A 17,227-nucleotide genomic window follows, 5' to 3' on the forward strand; every position below is an offset into this window, starting at 1 on the left:
GGTAGGCGGGACTGGGCGCTTGGTGGCCGCGCCGGCGCTCTTCGCCGGGTGTGACGTACTAATCGTGCGCCGCCACTGCCGGTGGGCCCGGGGCTCGCGGGAGGGAAAGGAGGAGGAGGGGGGAGGAGTGGCGGCGGCGGTGGCGCTGGTGGTGGTGGCGGCGGTGGCGCTGGTGGTGGCGGTGGCGGTGGCGGAGGTGGAAGCTGAAGCTGAAGCAGAGCCAGAGGCGGCGCGGCGGGGTGTTCGGCGGCGCGGCACGCGGCCCAGAAGCGTTGGAATCCTGAATTGAGACGGCTGCGCCTGAAGACAGCAGGAGTGGCGGGGCCGCCGCCGTCGCCGGAGAGATGAGCCGGGAAGCTTGAGGCCGGAGACGCCCGCCCTCGGGCCCGTCTGCCCGGCTTCCCCGCTCGCGGTGAGGACGCCCCCTCCCCTCCCCCCAGCCCTGCCTTGGCCTCTCCCATTCCTGGGCCTCGCTTCCGCCCAGCCGGGACCCAGAGGCCTGTAAAGGGGCTTCTTAAGGCCCGTGTGCGCCCAGCCATCCAAGCCCGTGGGACCGGACTGGTGCCGGGTTGCGTTCTGGTCCCCGAGGATGAAGTAGGAGGGGGCTGGCCCGGCCTGGTTCGTGCGCTCCGTTCTGTCCCAGCGCCTTGATTCGGTTCTCTTTAAGTTTCCTTCAAAGTGCTTCCCCGTTCATCAGCCTCTACCCCTGAACCATAGCCCTGGCCATCCGCACCTGAGATGACCGCAGCCTTCCCACGCCCCCGTTCATCCAGGGTGTTAGAGAACTGTCTCCCACTCCAGCCCACAGTTTCCACGTGCAAGTTGCATTCTCCTCAGGTACCACGGTTATCATGTCCCTGAGGAAAGAAATTGCCCTTATTGGGCCCTCAAAGGACAGCCCTGGTGGTATTAAAATAAAGACGTAGAACCAGGCATTGCTATTGGGTTTGGCCTGGGGATCTTAGAAATAAGATTTCTGAGGCCTGGTGCTTAGCCATTTTCCCTTTGTCTCTGAACTGGGGAGAGATGATGGCACAGACCCTAAAGGGCCCCTTGTGGATCGCGTTAACTGGGAAGATCTTAAGTTAGGAGTTTTGCGTTTTTTCCCCTTTTCTTTATTTGCATCTGAATCCAGAGGAGGCATGGCCAGGAAGAAAGGCAGGATCTGCGCTGGCGTGATGCTTAGATTTTGATATTCTTTATCTTTATTTTTCAGGGTACTGGAAGATGAAAGAGACTATACAAGGGACCGGGTCCTGGGGGCCTGAGCCTCCTGGACCCGGCATACCCCCAGCTTACTCAAGTCCCAGGCGGGAGCGTCTTCGTTGGCCCCCACCTCCCAAACCCCGACTCAAGTCAGGTGGAGGGTTTGGGCCAGATCCTGGGTCAGGGACCACAGTGCCAGCCAGACGCCTGCCTGTCCCCCGACCCTCTTTTGATGCCTCAGCAAGTGAAGAGGAGGAAGAAGAGGAGGAGGAGGATGAAGATGAAGAAGAGGAAGTGGCAGCTTGGAGGCTGCCCCCCAGATGGAGTCAGCTGGGAACCTCCCAGCGGCCCCGCCCTTCCCGCCCCACTCATCGAAAAACCTGCTCACAGCGCCGCCGTCGAGCCATGAGAGCCTTCCGGATGCTGCTCTACTCAAAAAGCACCTCGCTGACATTCCACTGGAAGCTTTGGGGGCGCCACCGGGGCCGGCGGCGGGGCCTTGCACACCCCAAGAACCATCTTTCACCCCAGGAAGGGGGTGCGACGCCACAGGTGCCATCCCCCTGTTGTCGTTTTGACTCTCCCCGGGGGCCACCTCCACCCCGGCTGGGTCTGCTAGGTGCTCTCATGGCTGAGGATGGGGTGAGAGGGTCTCCACCAGTGCCCTCTGGGCCCCCCATGGAGGAAGATGGACTCAGGTGGACTCCAAAGTCTCCTCTGGACCCTGACTCGGGTAAGGTGGGAAAGGGGTGTGTGTGGGGTGGGGGTCGGGGGAAAGGGGTTAGGGAGGGATAAGAGCATGGAGCACCAGGAGCCTGTTGCCATGGTGAGAGTTGGGCTTAAGGAAAGTAGGATGGCAGAGAGACAGCTCCAGAAGAGCTGCAAAATGTCTCCATTAAGCCCCACTTTGAGCAGAAAGTAAGCTTGGGAGTGAGCCTGGCTGTTTCTCAGTCAGAACTAGGAAACAGATTCCCTAAGTAGGTATTCTGTGGTCTTGAGCGCAGATGAGAAAGGGGAGCTGTGGTTTAGAAAAATCCTGTCCACACGAAATCCCTCGTCGGCCTCTCCGTATAAGAACCCCTGTGTGTACATCTCCAGAGGGTACCACTCCCACAGTGGTGGGATGGGACCTCTCCCGGTAGTGGAGTACATCATCTTACAGTTGTGAAATAATATTTCCCTTTCGGAGAACTCCAACCAAACAATTTCAGGCTCTCTACGTCTTTGTGACATATTCAAGTATTCATTGAGCCTTTACAATATGCTGGGTACTATGCGAGGTGTTTGGCATATAGTGGTGACAGATATCCCTGAAGTTTTTATGTCTAATTGCTAATCCTTTTTCTTTCTTCTGTCTATGAGTAGGAACTCTCTCCGTCCCTGTAGAATCTCTTGGACATGTTTATTTCATGCTTATGGGGTCCCCGTTTCTTGGAGTGGGATTGACATTGGTGGATTCTGCTTCAGTGTATCCTTCTTGTGGTCTTCTTTGTGTGCATGAGTTAACTGTGTGCATCCCATTGTCCTTTCCCCCAGGCCAATCTCTCATGCCCATTCCATTTCCCCTGCCCTATAGGCCTCCTTTCATGTACTCTGCCCAACGGTTTTGGGGGACCATCTGGGCCAGAAGGGGAGCGCAGCTTGGCACCCCCTGATGCCAGCATCCTCATCAGCAATGTGTGCAGCATCGGGGACCATGTGGCCCAGGAGCTTTTTCAGGGCTCAGATTTGGGCATGGCAGAAGAGGCAGAGAGGCCTGGGGAGAAAGCCGGCCAGCACAGCCCCCTGCGAGAGGAGCATGTGACCTGCGTACAGAGTAAGGAACCCTTGAGCAACTAGCCTCTCCCTCCACCGACTCCTAAAGTAGAGTCTGGAGGCCTTACCCCTCCTCTCTCCCTTTCCATCAGGCATCTTGGATGAATTCCTTCAAACGTATGGCAGCCTCATACCCCTCAGCACTGATGAGGTAGTGGAGAAATTGGAGGACATTTTCCAGCAGGAGTTTTCCACGCTTTCTAGGTGAGGCTTGAAAGCCCTCCTTCAAAGGAGGGCTGGGGCCTCAGGGACATAGAGAGAATACTGCTGCCTTTTAGGGCTGTACTTGGGGGAGGACGAAGCTAGAGCTGAAGGGGAGGACTCTGCAGGCAAGGTGCCGAGTCCTTGGAAGCTAATGGGAGAGTCTTTACCTGGGACCCTGACATGTTCTACTTGAGTAGTCATGTTCATCTTTCCGGGGAGTGGGCCTTTCGCAGGTCCTCGGAAGGACCCATCATGAGCCCAAAAAAGGGGGTCATTAGAATTTGTATTCTAGGGAGTAGTAGGTATTTCTGTGTGCCCCAGCTGCATCAACTTTTGTGTGACTCCACCCTTCCACCCTTGGCCTACTCAGGAAGGGCCTGGTGTTGCAGCTGATCCAGTCATACCAGCGGATGCCAGGCAATGCCATGGTGAGGGGCTTCCGAGTGGCCTATAAGCGGCATGTGCTGACCATGGATGACTTGGGGACCTTGTATGGACAGAACTGGCTCAATGACCAGGTGAGAAAGGGTAGAGAAACAGGCCTGAGAGGGGATTCAGGGAGCAGGGTGTCTGGGGCCCTCTGCATGGGGGAGCCCTGTACCCATGCCGCACCCCCCATGGCAAGCTGCCTCCCATCTTCTCCCCAGGTGATGAACATGTATGGAGACCTGGTCATGGACACAGTCCCTGAAAAGGTAGGCCCAACCAGATAGGTCAGTACCCAGAAGAACTTCTGCAGTTTTAAGCAGCTTTTTAAGCTCCTTTCATCCTTTTCATTTTACATAGAGAGGGTCTGTTTCAGGGAGAGAGGTGGTAGTGGTAGTGTATTAATTTCAAATCTGTAATCTTGGCCGTGGATTTATCAGTTGTTTTCCTTTCTGCCAGTATTTAGTTTTTTTCCCTATGGCCAGCCCCAAGAATCGAGATGGGATCCTATTGTAAAACAAGGTTTAAAAAAAAAACAAAAAAGGCCGCCAGGCATGGTGGCTCGTGCCTGTAATCCCAGCACTTTCGGAGGCTAAGGTGGGCAGATCACCTGAGGTTAGGAGTTCAAGACCAGACTGACCAACATGGAGAAACCCCGTCTCTACTAAAAATACAAAATTAGCTGGGCATGGTGGCGCATGCCTGTAATCCCAGTTACTCGGGAGGCTGAGGGAGGAGAATTGCTTGAACCTGGGAGGTGGAGGTTGCGGTGAGTCGAGCTCACGCCATTGCACTCATACCTGGGCAACAAGAGCAGAACTCTGTCTCCAAAAAAAAAACAAAAAACAAAAAAAACAAGTTTGGGTGTAATGACTCATCCCTGTAATCCCAGCACTTTGGGAGGCCAAGGCAGATGGATCACCTGAGGTCAGGAGTTCGAGACCAGCCTGGCCAACATGGTGAACCCTTGTCTCTACTAAAAATATGAAAAAGTTAGCTGGGTGTAGTGGCAGGTGCCTGTAGTGCCAGCTACTCGGAGAATTGCTTGAACCCAGGAGGCGGATGTTGCAGTGAGTCAAAATCATGCCACTGCACTCCAGCCTGGGCAACAGAGCAAGGCCCTGCCTCAAAAAAAAAAAAAAAAAAAAGCCTGGTTTGTTGACTCATGCCAATAATCTCAATGCTCTGGGAGGCCGATGCAGGTGGACACACAGATTGCTTGAGGCCAGGAGTTTGAGACCAACCTGGGCAACATAGTGAGACCCTGTCTCTACCAAAAAAAAAGGAAAAAAACCCCAAAAACCCAGAATTTGTTTTTACTGTCAGTGGACTGAGGAGGGGAGACTTAGTGGGAGAGACTGAGGTCTTTTAATTCCATTGAGCTTTTTTGTGTCATTGGCACAGGTGCATTTCTTCAATAGTTTCTTCTATGATAAACTCCGTACCAAGGGTTATGATGGGGTGAAAAGGTGGACCAAAAACGTGAGTTTTGAATTGACATCTACTTGGGTAATGCCTTTGCCTCTAAAGAATGAGAGTCTTGTTTTCTATGAGCCCTTTCCCTGACTGTGTTCATTCAGTCTGTCAAAGATTAAATGTCTCCTGTGTGTGTAGGCACTAAGGATACAGCATTAAATAAGGAAAACTTGCCCTTGTGGAGTAAGAATACAGTTAAACTGCAGCTAGCGATAAGTGCTGTGGGCAGATCAAAACAGAGTAATGTGAGGCCAGGTGCAGTGGCTCACGCCTGTAATCCCAGCACTTTAGGAGGCCAACTTGGGTGGATCACCTGAGGTCAGGAGTTCGAGACTAGTCTGGCCAACATTGAGAAACCCTGTCTCTATTAAAAATACGAAAATTAGCCCTTTGTGGTGGCAGATGGCCTCTTAATAAGCCCAGCTATTCTGGGAGGCTGAGGCAGGAGAATCGCACGAACCTGGGAGGCAGAGGTTGCAGTGAGCTGAGACCCCCGCCATTGCACTCCAGCCTGGGGCAACAAGAGCAAAACTGTCTCAAAACAAACAAACAAACCCAGAGTACTGTGATAGTGTGGACAGTGGGTGCTTTAGATTGGGTGGTCTAGGAAGGCCTCTCATAGCTGAGACTTGAATGATGAGCAGCCAGCCATTTGCAGGTCTGGAAGAGGAGTGTTCAGGCAAAGGGAACAGCAAGTACACAAGACCCATAGTGAAAAACCATGACTGAAGAACAGAGGGCTTGTGGGGGTGACCTGTGTAGTTGGCACAGAGTGAGCAAAGGGAGACCGATACAAAATTCGGTCAGAGAGTAGATCATGTAGGACATAGGACATATACAGTAGGCTGAGGAGGGGGGATTGTATTGCGCGTATAGTGAGAAGCCATTGAGTTTTCTGTTTTAAACTCCTGTTTCAATGATAGATTGAAAGGGAGGCAAGATCGGAAGCAGGAACAGAGCACAGTAGTCCAGGTGAGAAACTTGAACTGGAGTGCTAAAGGAAGAGAGAGAGAGTGGTTTTATGTAGGATACATTTTACAAGTAAAACTAGCAGGACTGACAGGCTCTGTGATACTGAGAGAGACATATTTGGTCTCCTGACCAGGCTCCTGGCATTCCACTTGTAAAACCCTTGGAATCTCCAGTGATGTGTGTTTTGTATGCTGATGAGTTGATTCATGGCTAGCCCCTCTAGGTGGCTTCATGATTAGAGGGTTGGAACGTTCAGCCTCACCCCCACCAGCTTCCTGGGAGGGGAAAGGGGCTGAAGGTTAAGGCAATCACTGGTGGTCAGTGATGTAATCAGTCATGCCCAGTAGTGAAGCCTCTGCAAGAACCTGGAAGCGGCCGGGCGGGGTGGCTCAGGCCTGTAATCCCAGCACTTTGGGAGGCCGACGCGGGCAGATTGCAAGGTCAAGAGATTGAGACTAGCCTGGCCAACATGGTGAAACCCCAACTCTACTAAAAATATGAAAATTAGCTGGGCGTGGTGGTGGGTGCCTGTGGTCCCCAGGAGGCTGAGGCAGGAGAATCGCTTGAACCCCCGAGGCAGAGGTTGCAGTGAGCCAAGATAGTGCTGCTGCACTCCAGCCTGGGTGACAGAGTGAGACTCTTTCTCAAAAAAGAACACCAAAAAAAACCCGAGAGGAGGAGTTTGGAGACATTGTAGATAACTGAAGGCATGGAGGTTCCCACAGGATGGCCTCCAGGCCTCTTCCCAGTACCTTGCCCTATGCATCTTTTCATCTGTACTCTTTGTACTACCCTTTGTAATAAACTGGTAAATGTGTTTCCATGAGTTCTGTGAGCTACTCTAGCAAATTAATCAAATTCAAGGAGCGGGTCATGGGAACGCTGATCTAACCAGTTGGTGAGAAGCACAGATAAAACAACCTGGGGGCTTAGGACTGACATCAGAATTGGGGGCAGCCTTGTGAGACTGAGCCCTAAACCTGTGACACATTATCTCCAGGTAGATAGCATTGGAATTGAATTGGGGGATACCCAGCTGTGTCCACTGCAAAATTGCTTGCTTGGTCATTGGTGGAGAGAAAGCCGCACACACTTCTTGGTGACCACAGGTTACAGAAGTATTTTGTGTTGTGAGAGTATAGTAGGAAAGATTTGTTTTTTCCTCCACAGGTTGGATGTGGGAAACGAAGAAAAAGATAGAAGTGGAGGATGATGCCTAGGTTTTTGGCCTATGTAACGGGAAAAGTGGGAGAGGAACAGGTTGTGGGAGAAAAGTCAAGAGTTCTCTGGTTTCCCTGCCCTCCCATTCAAAGGCCAGGAAATTTCTACAGCTAGGCAGGATGATTGGCTCTAGCATTGCTTAATTTCAGTCCTCAAATTCAAGAGCTTACAGCCTCAGGGATCTTCTTCCTCTTCTCCCAGTAGAGGGAAGGGTGGTGACACACAGTGAAAAACATGTTGGCCTTCTTCATACTGAGTTTGAGTCCCACTTCTGTCATTTCTTTCTTTTATGACCTTGTGCAAGTCACTACTTTCCAAGCTGCAATTTCCTCATCTCTTAGGTTGAATGTGAGAACTTCCTGGTAGGATTGTTATGAACATTAACTGAGTGTTTACTTTGTGCTGTATCTTGTTCTAAGTGTATTATGGATATTCACTAGTTTAATCCTCATAACAAATGGATGAGGTGTAGGTACTACTATTTTCACTCTCTGACAGATAAGGAAACTGAGGTATAGAAGGTTATTAAGTAGGTTGCCCAGTCATAAGCCAGTAAATGGAGGAGCTGGATTTGAATTCTGGCAGGCTGCAGAATCCTGGGCCTGGGTTCTTAGCTACTAAGTGCTTCTCCCTTTAAAGTGTGAAAAGTGCCTGCCCATCATGGATTCTCAAGTGTTCGTTCTGATGTCACCTCCATTGTCCGATCTTCCTCCCTTACCCCGAAGAGCCGAAACATGCAGACCCTGAGCTTGCCCACGATCTAGGGCCTGGGTCTTCTGTTCTTTCACTTGGCTCCCTTGCCTGTGTCTCTGTTCCTCTCTAGAACCTTCATGGCAAAAGGCAAGACTTCTGTGTGTTGTACCTGACTTGTGGCACTGTCTCTTTAGGTGGACATCTTCAATAAGGAGCTACTGCTAATCCCCATCCACCTGGAGGTGCATTGGTCCCTCATCTCTGTCGATGTGAGGCGACGCACCATCACCTATTTTGACTCGCAGCGTACCCTAAACCGCCGCTGCCCTAAGGTTTGAGGGGGTAGGAGAGAGATGGGCAAAACGTGGGGAGGTGCAGTGGCAAGGCATTGCAGGAAGAAGGGTGGGCTTTGGGCCTTTGAGGGGCGACCTGGGCATGGTGTCTGCCACCACTACCCACCATACTGTGTTCATTTGGGAGATTTAGGGCATCACTTTCTTTTTCCCCCACCTACGTAGCATATTGCCAAGTATCTGCAGGCAGAGGCGGTAAAGAAAGACCGACTGGATTTCCACCAGGGCTGGAAAGGTTACTTCAAAATGGTGAGTTTCCTGAGGAAGGGGTATAGGGTGTTGCTGGGGAGAGTGGTAGAAGGCAGAAATTGAAGCCCTACCCCTGGGAGTCTCCATGTGAAGGGCCTACTTTTTGTCTCTCCTCTAGAATGTGGCCAGGCAGAATAATGACAGTGACTGTGGTGCTTTTGTGTTGCAGGTAAGCAGATGATGGGGCCACCTCCTCTAGCTCTGAAGTCAGTTGGGTTAAAGGGTTGGGAGGCTGTTCTGTATCCCCTCATTTGGCTCATAGTCAGTTGTGGAGCAGGAAGTAATCTGTTTTAGAACACCAAGACCCTGGCTTCACTGGTCCTCTTCTGGGCTTCTTCATCCCCCATTGGGACTGAGTGTCTGGTCTTGGGCCTCTGGCCTTGATAGAGCTCCCTGCTAACCTCCCACTCAGTGTATTTTCTCCATCTAAAACATTCTATCATGTACCAAGTAAGAACATTAGCTTTAGAGTCAGGCTGTTTTTGAACCCCAGGCTATGAGACCCTGACTCCCTTTGTATGTGAAGTGGGCATGTTCTCTGAAAGATGGAGACACATCTCATATGAAGTGTGTAGCACAGGTCCTGACACGGGGTTTCTCATGGCCTGCTTTGTTAACACCCAGTACTGCAAGCATCTGGCCCTGTCTCAGCCATTCAGCTTCACCCAGCAGGACATGCCCAAACTTCGTCGGCAGATCTACAAGGAGCTGTGTCACTGCAAACTCACTGTGTGAGCCTCGTACCCCAGACCCCAAGCCCATTAATGGGAAGGGGGACATGGGAGTCCCTTCCCAGGAAACTCCAGTCCCTTTCCTCTCTCGCCTCTTCCCACTCAGTTCCCGTTGGTTTTTCATATTTAAATGTTTAAATTTCTGTATTTTTTTTTTCTTTGAGAGAATACTTGTTGATTTTTGATGGGCAGGGGGTGGCTACAGAAAAGCCCCTTTCTTCCTCTGTTTGCAGGGGAGTGTGGCCCTGTGGCCTGGGTGGAGCAGTCATCCTCCCCTTTCCCCGTGCAGGGAGCAGGAAATCAGAGCTGGGGGTGGTGGGCGGGCAATAGCATCACTGCCTGCCAGATCTTCAAACTTTATATATATATATATAAATGCCACGGTCCTGCTCTGGTCAATAAAGGATCCTTTGTTGATACTTAAGTGGTGGTCTTCCTTAAGGGGCCTCAAATTAGTGGATATGCTTAGTTCAGACCTTCCAGCCAGGCCCTTGAGACTAAAGGGGTCAGCTTTCCATCCCTGGCTCAGACACTGCCAACACCATGTCTTCACCCAAACAAATCCTCCAGATAGGAGCAGAGGGCAGGAAGAAGGGAAAGTAGGTAAGCCTCAAGAATAAGGGCGTCCGAGAGGGAAGCTGGGGAACTGGACACAAGGGACTGGGGAGGGGACCAGCCAGGATTCATGACAGTACCCCAAAGCCCTTTACAGTTTTCTTTCATCCCTCCACCCTCCAGCCAGGGGAATCCTCCTGTCCCTAGGATATCGCTCTTGATTGCTTCATCCTTGGCACACGTCCAGGCGGTGTCCAATCCATCTTTGCTACAGGGGAAAACAAATTAACATTTGAGTCCAGTGGGGACCGGGAGCAGAAGTAAAGGGAAGTGATAACCCCCAGAGCCCGGAAGCCTCTGGAGGCTGAGACCTCGCCCCCCTTGCGTGATAGGGCCTACGGAGCCACATGACCAAGGCACTGTCGCCTCCGCACGTGTGAGAGTTCAGGGCCCCAAGATGGCTGCCAGGCCTCGAGGCCTGACTCCTGTATGTCACTTCCGTACCGGCGAGAAAGGCGGGCCCTCCAGCCAATGAGGCTGCGGGGCGGGCCTTCACCTTGATAGGCGTTCGAGTTATCCAATGGTGGCTGCATGCCAGAGCGCCTAGGAACTAACGTCACGCCGAGTTGCTGAGCGCCGGCAGGCGGGGCCGGGGCAGCCAAGCCAATGCGATGGCCGGGGCGGAGTCGGGCGCTCTATAAGTTGTCGATAGGCGGGCACTCCGCCCTAGTTTCTAAGGATCATGTCTGCGAGCCAGGATTCCCGGTAAGAAAGACATTTGCAAGAGATTGTGGCTGCTTACCTTTCCGCCCCCCTTCCGACGGGCCCGCTGGGGGTAGCTGAGAGGGTTGCGGGGGAAACCGAGCCGGGGGGGGGGGGGGTCCGACCTGGGGGCGCGAAGGGGAGGATCCACGGCCTACGCGGCCACCAGGGTCGAGGCGGAGGGCAGGGACAGCCCGGCTAGGGTCAGGCTTGCGAGGTTTGTTACGAGCCTCGACCCGAGGCGGTGCCGTGCGCGAAACCCCGGCGCTGAGTGGCGAGACTGGGTCGCGAGCTGGCGTGGGAAAGAAAGGTGGAGACGGCCGCCACTGTGTGTGGCCCAGAGCCGGCAGGTCCGGTTGCCTCCCTGTGCCGGGGGAGGGACGGCGCGCGGGGTTCCGGAGGATTCTGACGGTACCACTCGCGAGAGGCGGGGGTGCCTGGTCCTCAGAGCCAGTCACATCGTCGCGGCTAAAACACGGGTCCGGGAGAAGAAACCGGCCGTTCAGTGTGCTGGTTTTCTTGACGGCCAGGACTGAGCCTAACCCCGAGGAGCGGCCGCGTGAGGCACCAGGAGCCCACCCGGCGCCGGGCGGGCGGGTCCATTTTGCCGCACAAGCCGGGCTATTGGCAAACTGCGGATGGGCAGGTCCACTTTACTTCGGGGGTGAGCGGCCTGAGGTATGGGAGGGCGACGCTACTTCGCGACGGGGGCGGGCGGGATGTGGATTGTTCCATGGAAGGGTGGGAGACGCCGCCGGGTGGTCGAGGGAGCGAGCACATGGTGGCCTGAGGCGTTCCCCTCCCCCAGTCTGCTTCGCTTCTAAGTGTTGTGCAATCTCCCCCTTTGCTAGCTCGGCTTGGGCTCATTGTGCGCGAGGCCGCCACCGCCCGCGGCCTCCCACATCCGGGCAACGCGAAGGGGGGTTCGGCTGGAGGGAGTGGGGGAGGGCGCGGGCGGGATGACGTGGGGGGAAGGGGATGTCCTACCCTCCGATCTGGGAGGTGAAGGGCGGGACTTCCGGCGCGCTGGTGCTCTGGTGGGAGGTGCACGCGCTGGGGCTTTAAGCGGCTGTGTCGGGCCCACGTGGACCTGGCGGCAAGCACCACCTCTGGGCACCGTGAGCGCGGCGGCACGCCTGCCAGCCTGTCTTCAGAAAGGGTCACCCCCTTATGTCGGGGGTGGCCTGGCCTGAGCCGCTGCCTGCATGGGGCAAAGGCCTCAAGCAGTTTTATAGATACTCCTCCTCTGGGTACCTTTTGGGAACCGGTGGGAGTTGGATCTGGAAGAGCAGGTTGATGGCATCATGCAGGCCACTCCTGACAGAGCCCGGCTGTCAGGATTTGTGAGTGCTTTGGTCTGGCAGGGAACAAAATTTGTGCTTTAAACCAACAGATCCAGAGACAATGGCCCCGATGGGATGGAGCCCGAAGGCGTCATCGAGGTGAGACTGGACAAATGAAATTCTGTCCTTCCTCATTACAACTCTCAGCCTTACAGTTGTATAGAGTTAGAGTGGCCTCTTAGATTGATTTCCCAGACCATCTAGAAGCAGCTGGTTTCCCTAAAGGGAGGAGGGGTTGTAAGCTTTGAGGCTTTGGTTAGTAGGCACCAGATCCTGTTCGCTCTGGGACTACAGCTCAGCCCCACCTTTTCCACGACTCAAACTTTAATTCTTTGCATTCCATAGAGTAACTGGAATGAGATTGTTGACAGCTTTGATGACATGAACCTCTCAGAGTCCCTTCTCCGTGGCATCTACGCCTATGGTTTTGAGAAGCCGTCTGCCATCCAGCAGCGAGCCATTCTACCTTGTATCAAGGGTGAGAACTCTCAGTCCCAGAAGACATTCTGGACTGTCCCTGACCTGGGTAGAGTGGCATCTGGTTGGTGGTGCCCATCTCATATCAGCCAGGGACAAAGCAACTCCTTGTTCATCCCAGCTTGGCTTCTGATCTGTACCCATGCCTGGTTCATGCCTTGGACACATACGTTTCCTTTAAAGAGGTGATATTGTAGCCAGCTTACACTTGTATCTGCAGCCATATTTCTAGTCCAGCTTGGTGTGCAATACTAGACGAGTTAATAACTGGTTCTTGTTTCTATCTGGTTCTCATTGTGTAACTGTTGACTGGTAAGGTAGTTTGTGAGCCATGAAATGCTTGGTTCATTGGTTGTTTATTGGTCTCATTCACTTACGACTTGAATATCCCAAAGTGTATACTCTTTACCACATTTAACTCCTAATTTGTTTGTTTAGGTTATGATGTGATCGCTCAAGCCCAATCTGGGACTGGGAAAACGGCCACATTTGCCATATCGATTCTGCAGCAGATCGAATTAGATCTAAAAGCCACCCAGGCCTTGGTCCTGGCACCCACTCGAGAATTGGCTCAGCAGGTAAGAGTGGTTTCTGTTCCCTTCTTAAGGGCTGATTTAGGGCTGATGGGCATAATCCAAGGACCAGAGAAGTGTTCTGTGATCACCACCTTGGGAGGAAGAGAGATGGGTGCCCTAACACTCTCAAGACCTGCTGGGTTAATTAGAAGCTATTTCTCACCCAAATGTAACCATCACTTCCTCCACCCATTTCCTGAGTCAAATGGGAAGGCTCTTGGGTCAAGCCTGGCTGGCTGGGCAAGTTTGGTGGCTGTGTTCTGAATAAGCACCATCACCATGGGCTAAGAGACACCTCAGTGGTGGGGGTGCTCTTATGGTAGTCAGAGCAGATGGACAGTGGACAGTTTTGTTGTTTTGTTTTTTTGTTTGGTTTTTTTTTTTGGGGAGACAGGCTGGAGTGCAGTGGCCTATCTCAGCTTACTGCAAGCTCCGCCTCCCGGGTTCACGCCTTTTTCACGCCTTCCTCCCGCTCTCAGCCTCCCAAGTAGCTGGGACTACAGGTGTCTGCCACCACGCCCGGCTAGTTTTTTTGTATCTTTTAGTAGAGACGGGGTTTCACCATGTTAGCCAGGATGGTCTCGGTCTCCTGACCTCATGATCTGCCCGCCTAGGCCTCCCAAAGTGCTGGGATTACAGGCTTGAGCCACCGCGCCCGGCCGGACAGTCCTTTTTTTACCCTGGCTTAATGCCTAGAGCTGTTTCATGCCTGGGGCACACAGTTCTAACGCTGGATTTACTCTGGGTCATGCTGTGACACTCATCTCAACTGGAGTATTGAGGCTCAGAGCATGTTTTTAAATGTTCTGTGGCAGGTGCAGTGATTATTCTGGGTGTGGATAATGTAAGAAGTTACAGCAGAGCTCCATTCTAAGGCACTTGGCTCTCAGTTTTCTCAGAGTGAACATGGCTCGTAGCTTTGGTCCTGTGGTAGGAGTACAATAGAACATGGATATGTATCACCTGTTCTATAAAACTGGTTGCTGGCCGGGCGCGGTGGCTCACTCGTGTAATCCCAACACTTTGGGAGGCCAAGGCAGGCAGATCACTTGAGATCAGGAGTTGGAGACCAGCCTGGCCAACACAGTGAAACCCCATCTCTACTAGAAATATAAAAACTAGCTGGGCGTAGTGGCATGTGCCTGTTATCCCAGCTACTTGGGGGAGGCTCAGGCAGGAGAATTTAACCCAGGAGGTGGAGGTTGCAGTGAGCCGAGATTGTGCCATTGCACTCCAGTCTGGGCGATGAGCAAAGCTCTGTTTCAAAAAAAACAACAAAACTGGTTGCTGCATGACGAGGCAGTTAGTCAGATTAGCTTTCAGAAAGTTACGGGTTCTAAATATCTAGAGTAAGAAACTGAATTAATTATCTGAGCGGCCTTACTGTGAATCACTGTACACTCAGGAACCAGACTGAGTTGAAATCCTGTCTTTGCCACCTATTGACAGCACGATCTTAAGTGGATTTTAGCCTCTGCCTGTTTCTCAGCTGAATGTGAGTGTAATAATAGTGCATGCCCCAAAGTTCTTGGTTAGGAATAAATACATGAAAAACATTTAAGAATGGTGCCTGGCACAGCTGTAGCTAATATGTGAGCACCTATCTTTCTCTGTGCTCAGATACAGAAGGTGGTCATGGCACTAGGAGACTACATGGGTGCCTCCTGTCATGCCTGTATTGGGGGCACCAACGTGCGTGCTGAGGTGCAGAAACTGCAGATGGAAGCCCCCCACATAATCGTGGGGACCCCTGGCCGAGTGTTTGATATGCTTAACCGGAGATACCTGTGTGAGTAATTCAGTTCTCCAGTCCCTTGGGTCACTTCGCTCTTGTGCATGCTTTCCAGTCTTTCAGCGTAAGCCAAAGTCATTCCCACGGATGCTGGTTTCCCTCTGGGGAAGAGCTGCTCTGTGATGGAGCCCATGCGTGTCATCTGAGCCTCTGGCTTCCCTGCCAGTGCAGCCCAGGCAGTGTCCTACTTCCCAGGGCTGTTTTCTGGCTTGGCGGGAACGTCCTGGGCAAAGGATCAGTCTTTGTATTCTGAGAGCAGACTACTCGGCCCCTCTCTGTTTTTTATCAGCAAAGTTGGATATATCTCTCCTACATTTCCCTGATTATATGCTATATATTGGCTTTTTTTTCTCTCTAGCTCCCAAATACATCAAGATGTTTGTACTGGACGAAGCTGACGAAATGTTAAGCCGTGGGTTCAAGGACCAGATCTATGACATATTCCAAAAGCTCAACAGCAACACCCAGGTGAGGGCGGCCTTGCTCGAATCGCTAATGATTCTGGAAGAAAAATATCAAGTGCCAGGGGAACCAAACTCTGGATGCTTGTCTTGAGCCTTTTTATGCATCCACTTCAGTTTTAGGTGTGGCTAGGGAAGGGAGCAGGCCTTGGGAAGGATCCACCGCTCTAAGGCTGGCCTTTTTTTCCACTAGGTAGTTTTGCTGTCAGCTACAATGCCTTCTGATGTGCTTGAGGTGACCAAGAAGTTCATGAGGGACCCCATTCGGATTCTTGTCAAGAAGGAAGAGTTGACCCTGGAGGGTATCCGCCAATTCTACATCAACGTGGAACGAGAGGTGGGGCCCAGTGCAGGAGGCGGGCCTGGCAGTGAGTTGTTGGGTATAGCCCCTGACTGATTTTTGTCCCCTCACCTGCAGGAGTGGAAGCTGGACACACTATGTGACTTGTATGAAACCCTGACCATCACCCAGGCAGTCATCTTCATCAACACCCGGAGGAAGGTGGACTGGCTCACCGAGAAGATGCATGCTCGAGATTTCACTGTCTCTGCCATGGTGTGTTTGCCCACTGCCAGCCCCTTGTGGGTCTGTTGGTCAGAAGTGTCCTACTAGAAGCCAGGGTTCCCAGAACCCATGTGCCTACCTGGTTTGTTTTCTCTTCTAGCATGGAGATATGGACCAAAAGGAACGAGATGTGATCATGAGGGAGTTTCGTTCTGGCTCTAGCAGAGTTTTGATTACCACTGACCTGCTGGTGAGTACAGGGAACTGACAGGAAAGGCAGAAGGGAGGATCCAAGGTGATTCCCTCTCCAAGGGGACATCCAGTGCCCCTCTTAGGAAAGTAGCAGCTTGGAATAGAACCTGGCATGCCTAAGGTCTTCGGGGAACAGGGATGCTTATTTCCTCTGCCTGCCTTGGCTGCCTACATGGATGCCTAAGTGTCTCTTCGGGATAGTGTTCTTTCATGCACATGCTGAAGAGTTGTCTTTCTTGACGTAGGCCAGAGGCATTGATGTGCAGCAGGTTTCTTTAGTCATCAACTATGACCTTCCCACCAACAGGGAAAACTATATCCACAGGTAAGCGTAGATCTGGAACACTCCTCCACCCCCTCACGCCTGGCCCTCCCTGGGCTAAAGCTCCTGATGTTCCTCATCCCTTTCCTTGTTTTCCAGAATCGGTCGAGGTGGACGGTTTGGCCGTAAAGGTGTGGCTATTAACATGGTGACAGAAGAAGACAAGAGGACTCTTCGAGACATCGAGACCTTCTATAACACCTCCATTGAGGAAATGCCCCTCAATGTTGCTGACCTCATCTGAGGGGTTGTCCTGCCACCCAGCCCCAGCCAGGGCTCAATCTCGGGGGGCTGAGGAGCAGCAGGAGGGGGGAGGGAAGGGAGCCAAGGGATGGACATCTTGTCATTTTTTTTCTTTGAATAAATGTCACTTTTTGAGGCAAAAGAAGGAACCGTGAACATTTTAGACACCCTTTTCTTTGGGGTAGGCTCTTGCCCCAGGCGCCGGCTCTTCTCCCAAAAAAACACTAATCCATTTCCCTAACCTAGTAACCTCCAGATCCCAGAGGCTCTCCTCACCTCAGCTGAGCTCCTTTGAAAGTGATTCAGGGGACTATGTCACTCAGCCTCATTTGCTGGACCAAATCTGGAGGGAGAACCCCTAAAACCCCTGAGTGAGGTTGCCCAGGGGGTTGTCCCCAGGTGGGGGGAAGCAGGGGAGAGAAAATGGTAGCCATTTTTACATTGTTTTGTATAGTATTTATTGATTCAGGAAACAAACACAAAATTCTGAATAAAATGACTTGGAAACTGCCTGTTTGGGCTTCTCATTTCTTACCTCCCCTTCCCTCTCCCACCTGCTACTGGGTGCATCTCTGCTCCCCCCTTTGCCAGCAG

At 52.4% G+C, this 17,227-nt stretch overlaps 2 protein-coding genes and 3 non-coding genes across 6 annotated transcripts; all 5 read left to right on the forward strand.

The window, feature by feature from the left end:
• Positions 1-11: 11 nt before the first annotated feature.
• Positions 12-9,766, forward strand: SENP3 (SUMO specific peptidase 3). 2 transcript variants are annotated; one of them, XM_010362363.2, is made up of 11 exons: positions 12-412; positions 1,217-1,939; positions 2,783-3,022; positions 3,114-3,225; positions 3,596-3,743; positions 3,873-3,920; positions 5,056-5,133; positions 8,208-8,345; positions 8,532-8,615; positions 8,734-8,784; positions 9,240-9,765. In XM_010362363.2, exons 2-11 carry the CDS (start codon positions 1,228-1,230, stop codon positions 9,348-9,350), a joined length of 1,722 nt encoding a protein of 573 aa, XP_010360665.1. In that variant the 5' UTR covers positions 12-412; positions 1,217-1,227; the 3' UTR covers positions 9,351-9,765. The 2 variants fall into 2 exon arrangements, with proteins under 2 accessions (XP_010360665.1, XP_010360666.1); XM_010362364.2 differs by lacking the exon at positions 3,873-3,920 and having other exon boundaries at positions 9,240-9,766.
• Positions 9,767-10,547: 781 nt separating this feature from the next.
• Positions 10,548-17,145, forward strand: EIF4A1 (eukaryotic translation initiation factor 4A1). Its single transcript, XM_010362366.2, has 11 exons — positions 10,548-10,666; positions 12,057-12,105; positions 12,352-12,484; positions 12,922-13,061; positions 14,679-14,847; positions 15,209-15,318; positions 15,505-15,648; positions 15,730-15,867; positions 15,977-16,066; positions 16,314-16,393; positions 16,490-17,145. The coding sequence occupies exons 1-11, from the start codon at positions 10,644-10,646 to the stop codon at positions 16,632-16,634; spliced, it is 1,221 nt and encodes a 406-aa protein (XP_010360668.1). The 5' UTR covers positions 10,548-10,643; the 3' UTR covers positions 16,635-17,145.
• On the forward strand, positions 12,519-12,653 carry LOC115895045. Its single transcript, XR_004055250.1, has one exon. It is a non-coding gene; the product is annotated as a small nucleolar RNA SNORA48 (small nucleolar RNA).
• On the forward strand, positions 14,965-15,107 carry LOC115895078. Its single transcript, XR_004055274.1, has one exon. It is a non-coding gene; the product is annotated as a small nucleolar RNA SNORD10 (small nucleolar RNA).
• LOC115895031 lies at positions 16,105-16,244 on the forward strand. Its single transcript, XR_004055238.1, has one exon. It is a non-coding gene; the product is annotated as a small nucleolar RNA SNORA67 (small nucleolar RNA).
• Positions 17,146-17,227: the final 82 nt, after the last annotated feature.

This window comes from Rhinopithecus roxellana, chromosome 19, assembly GCF_007565055.1.
Source record: "Rhinopithecus roxellana isolate Shanxi Qingling chromosome 19, ASM756505v1, whole genome shotgun sequence".
Lineage (NCBI taxonomy): Eukaryota > Metazoa > Chordata > Mammalia > Primates > Cercopithecidae > Rhinopithecus > Rhinopithecus roxellana.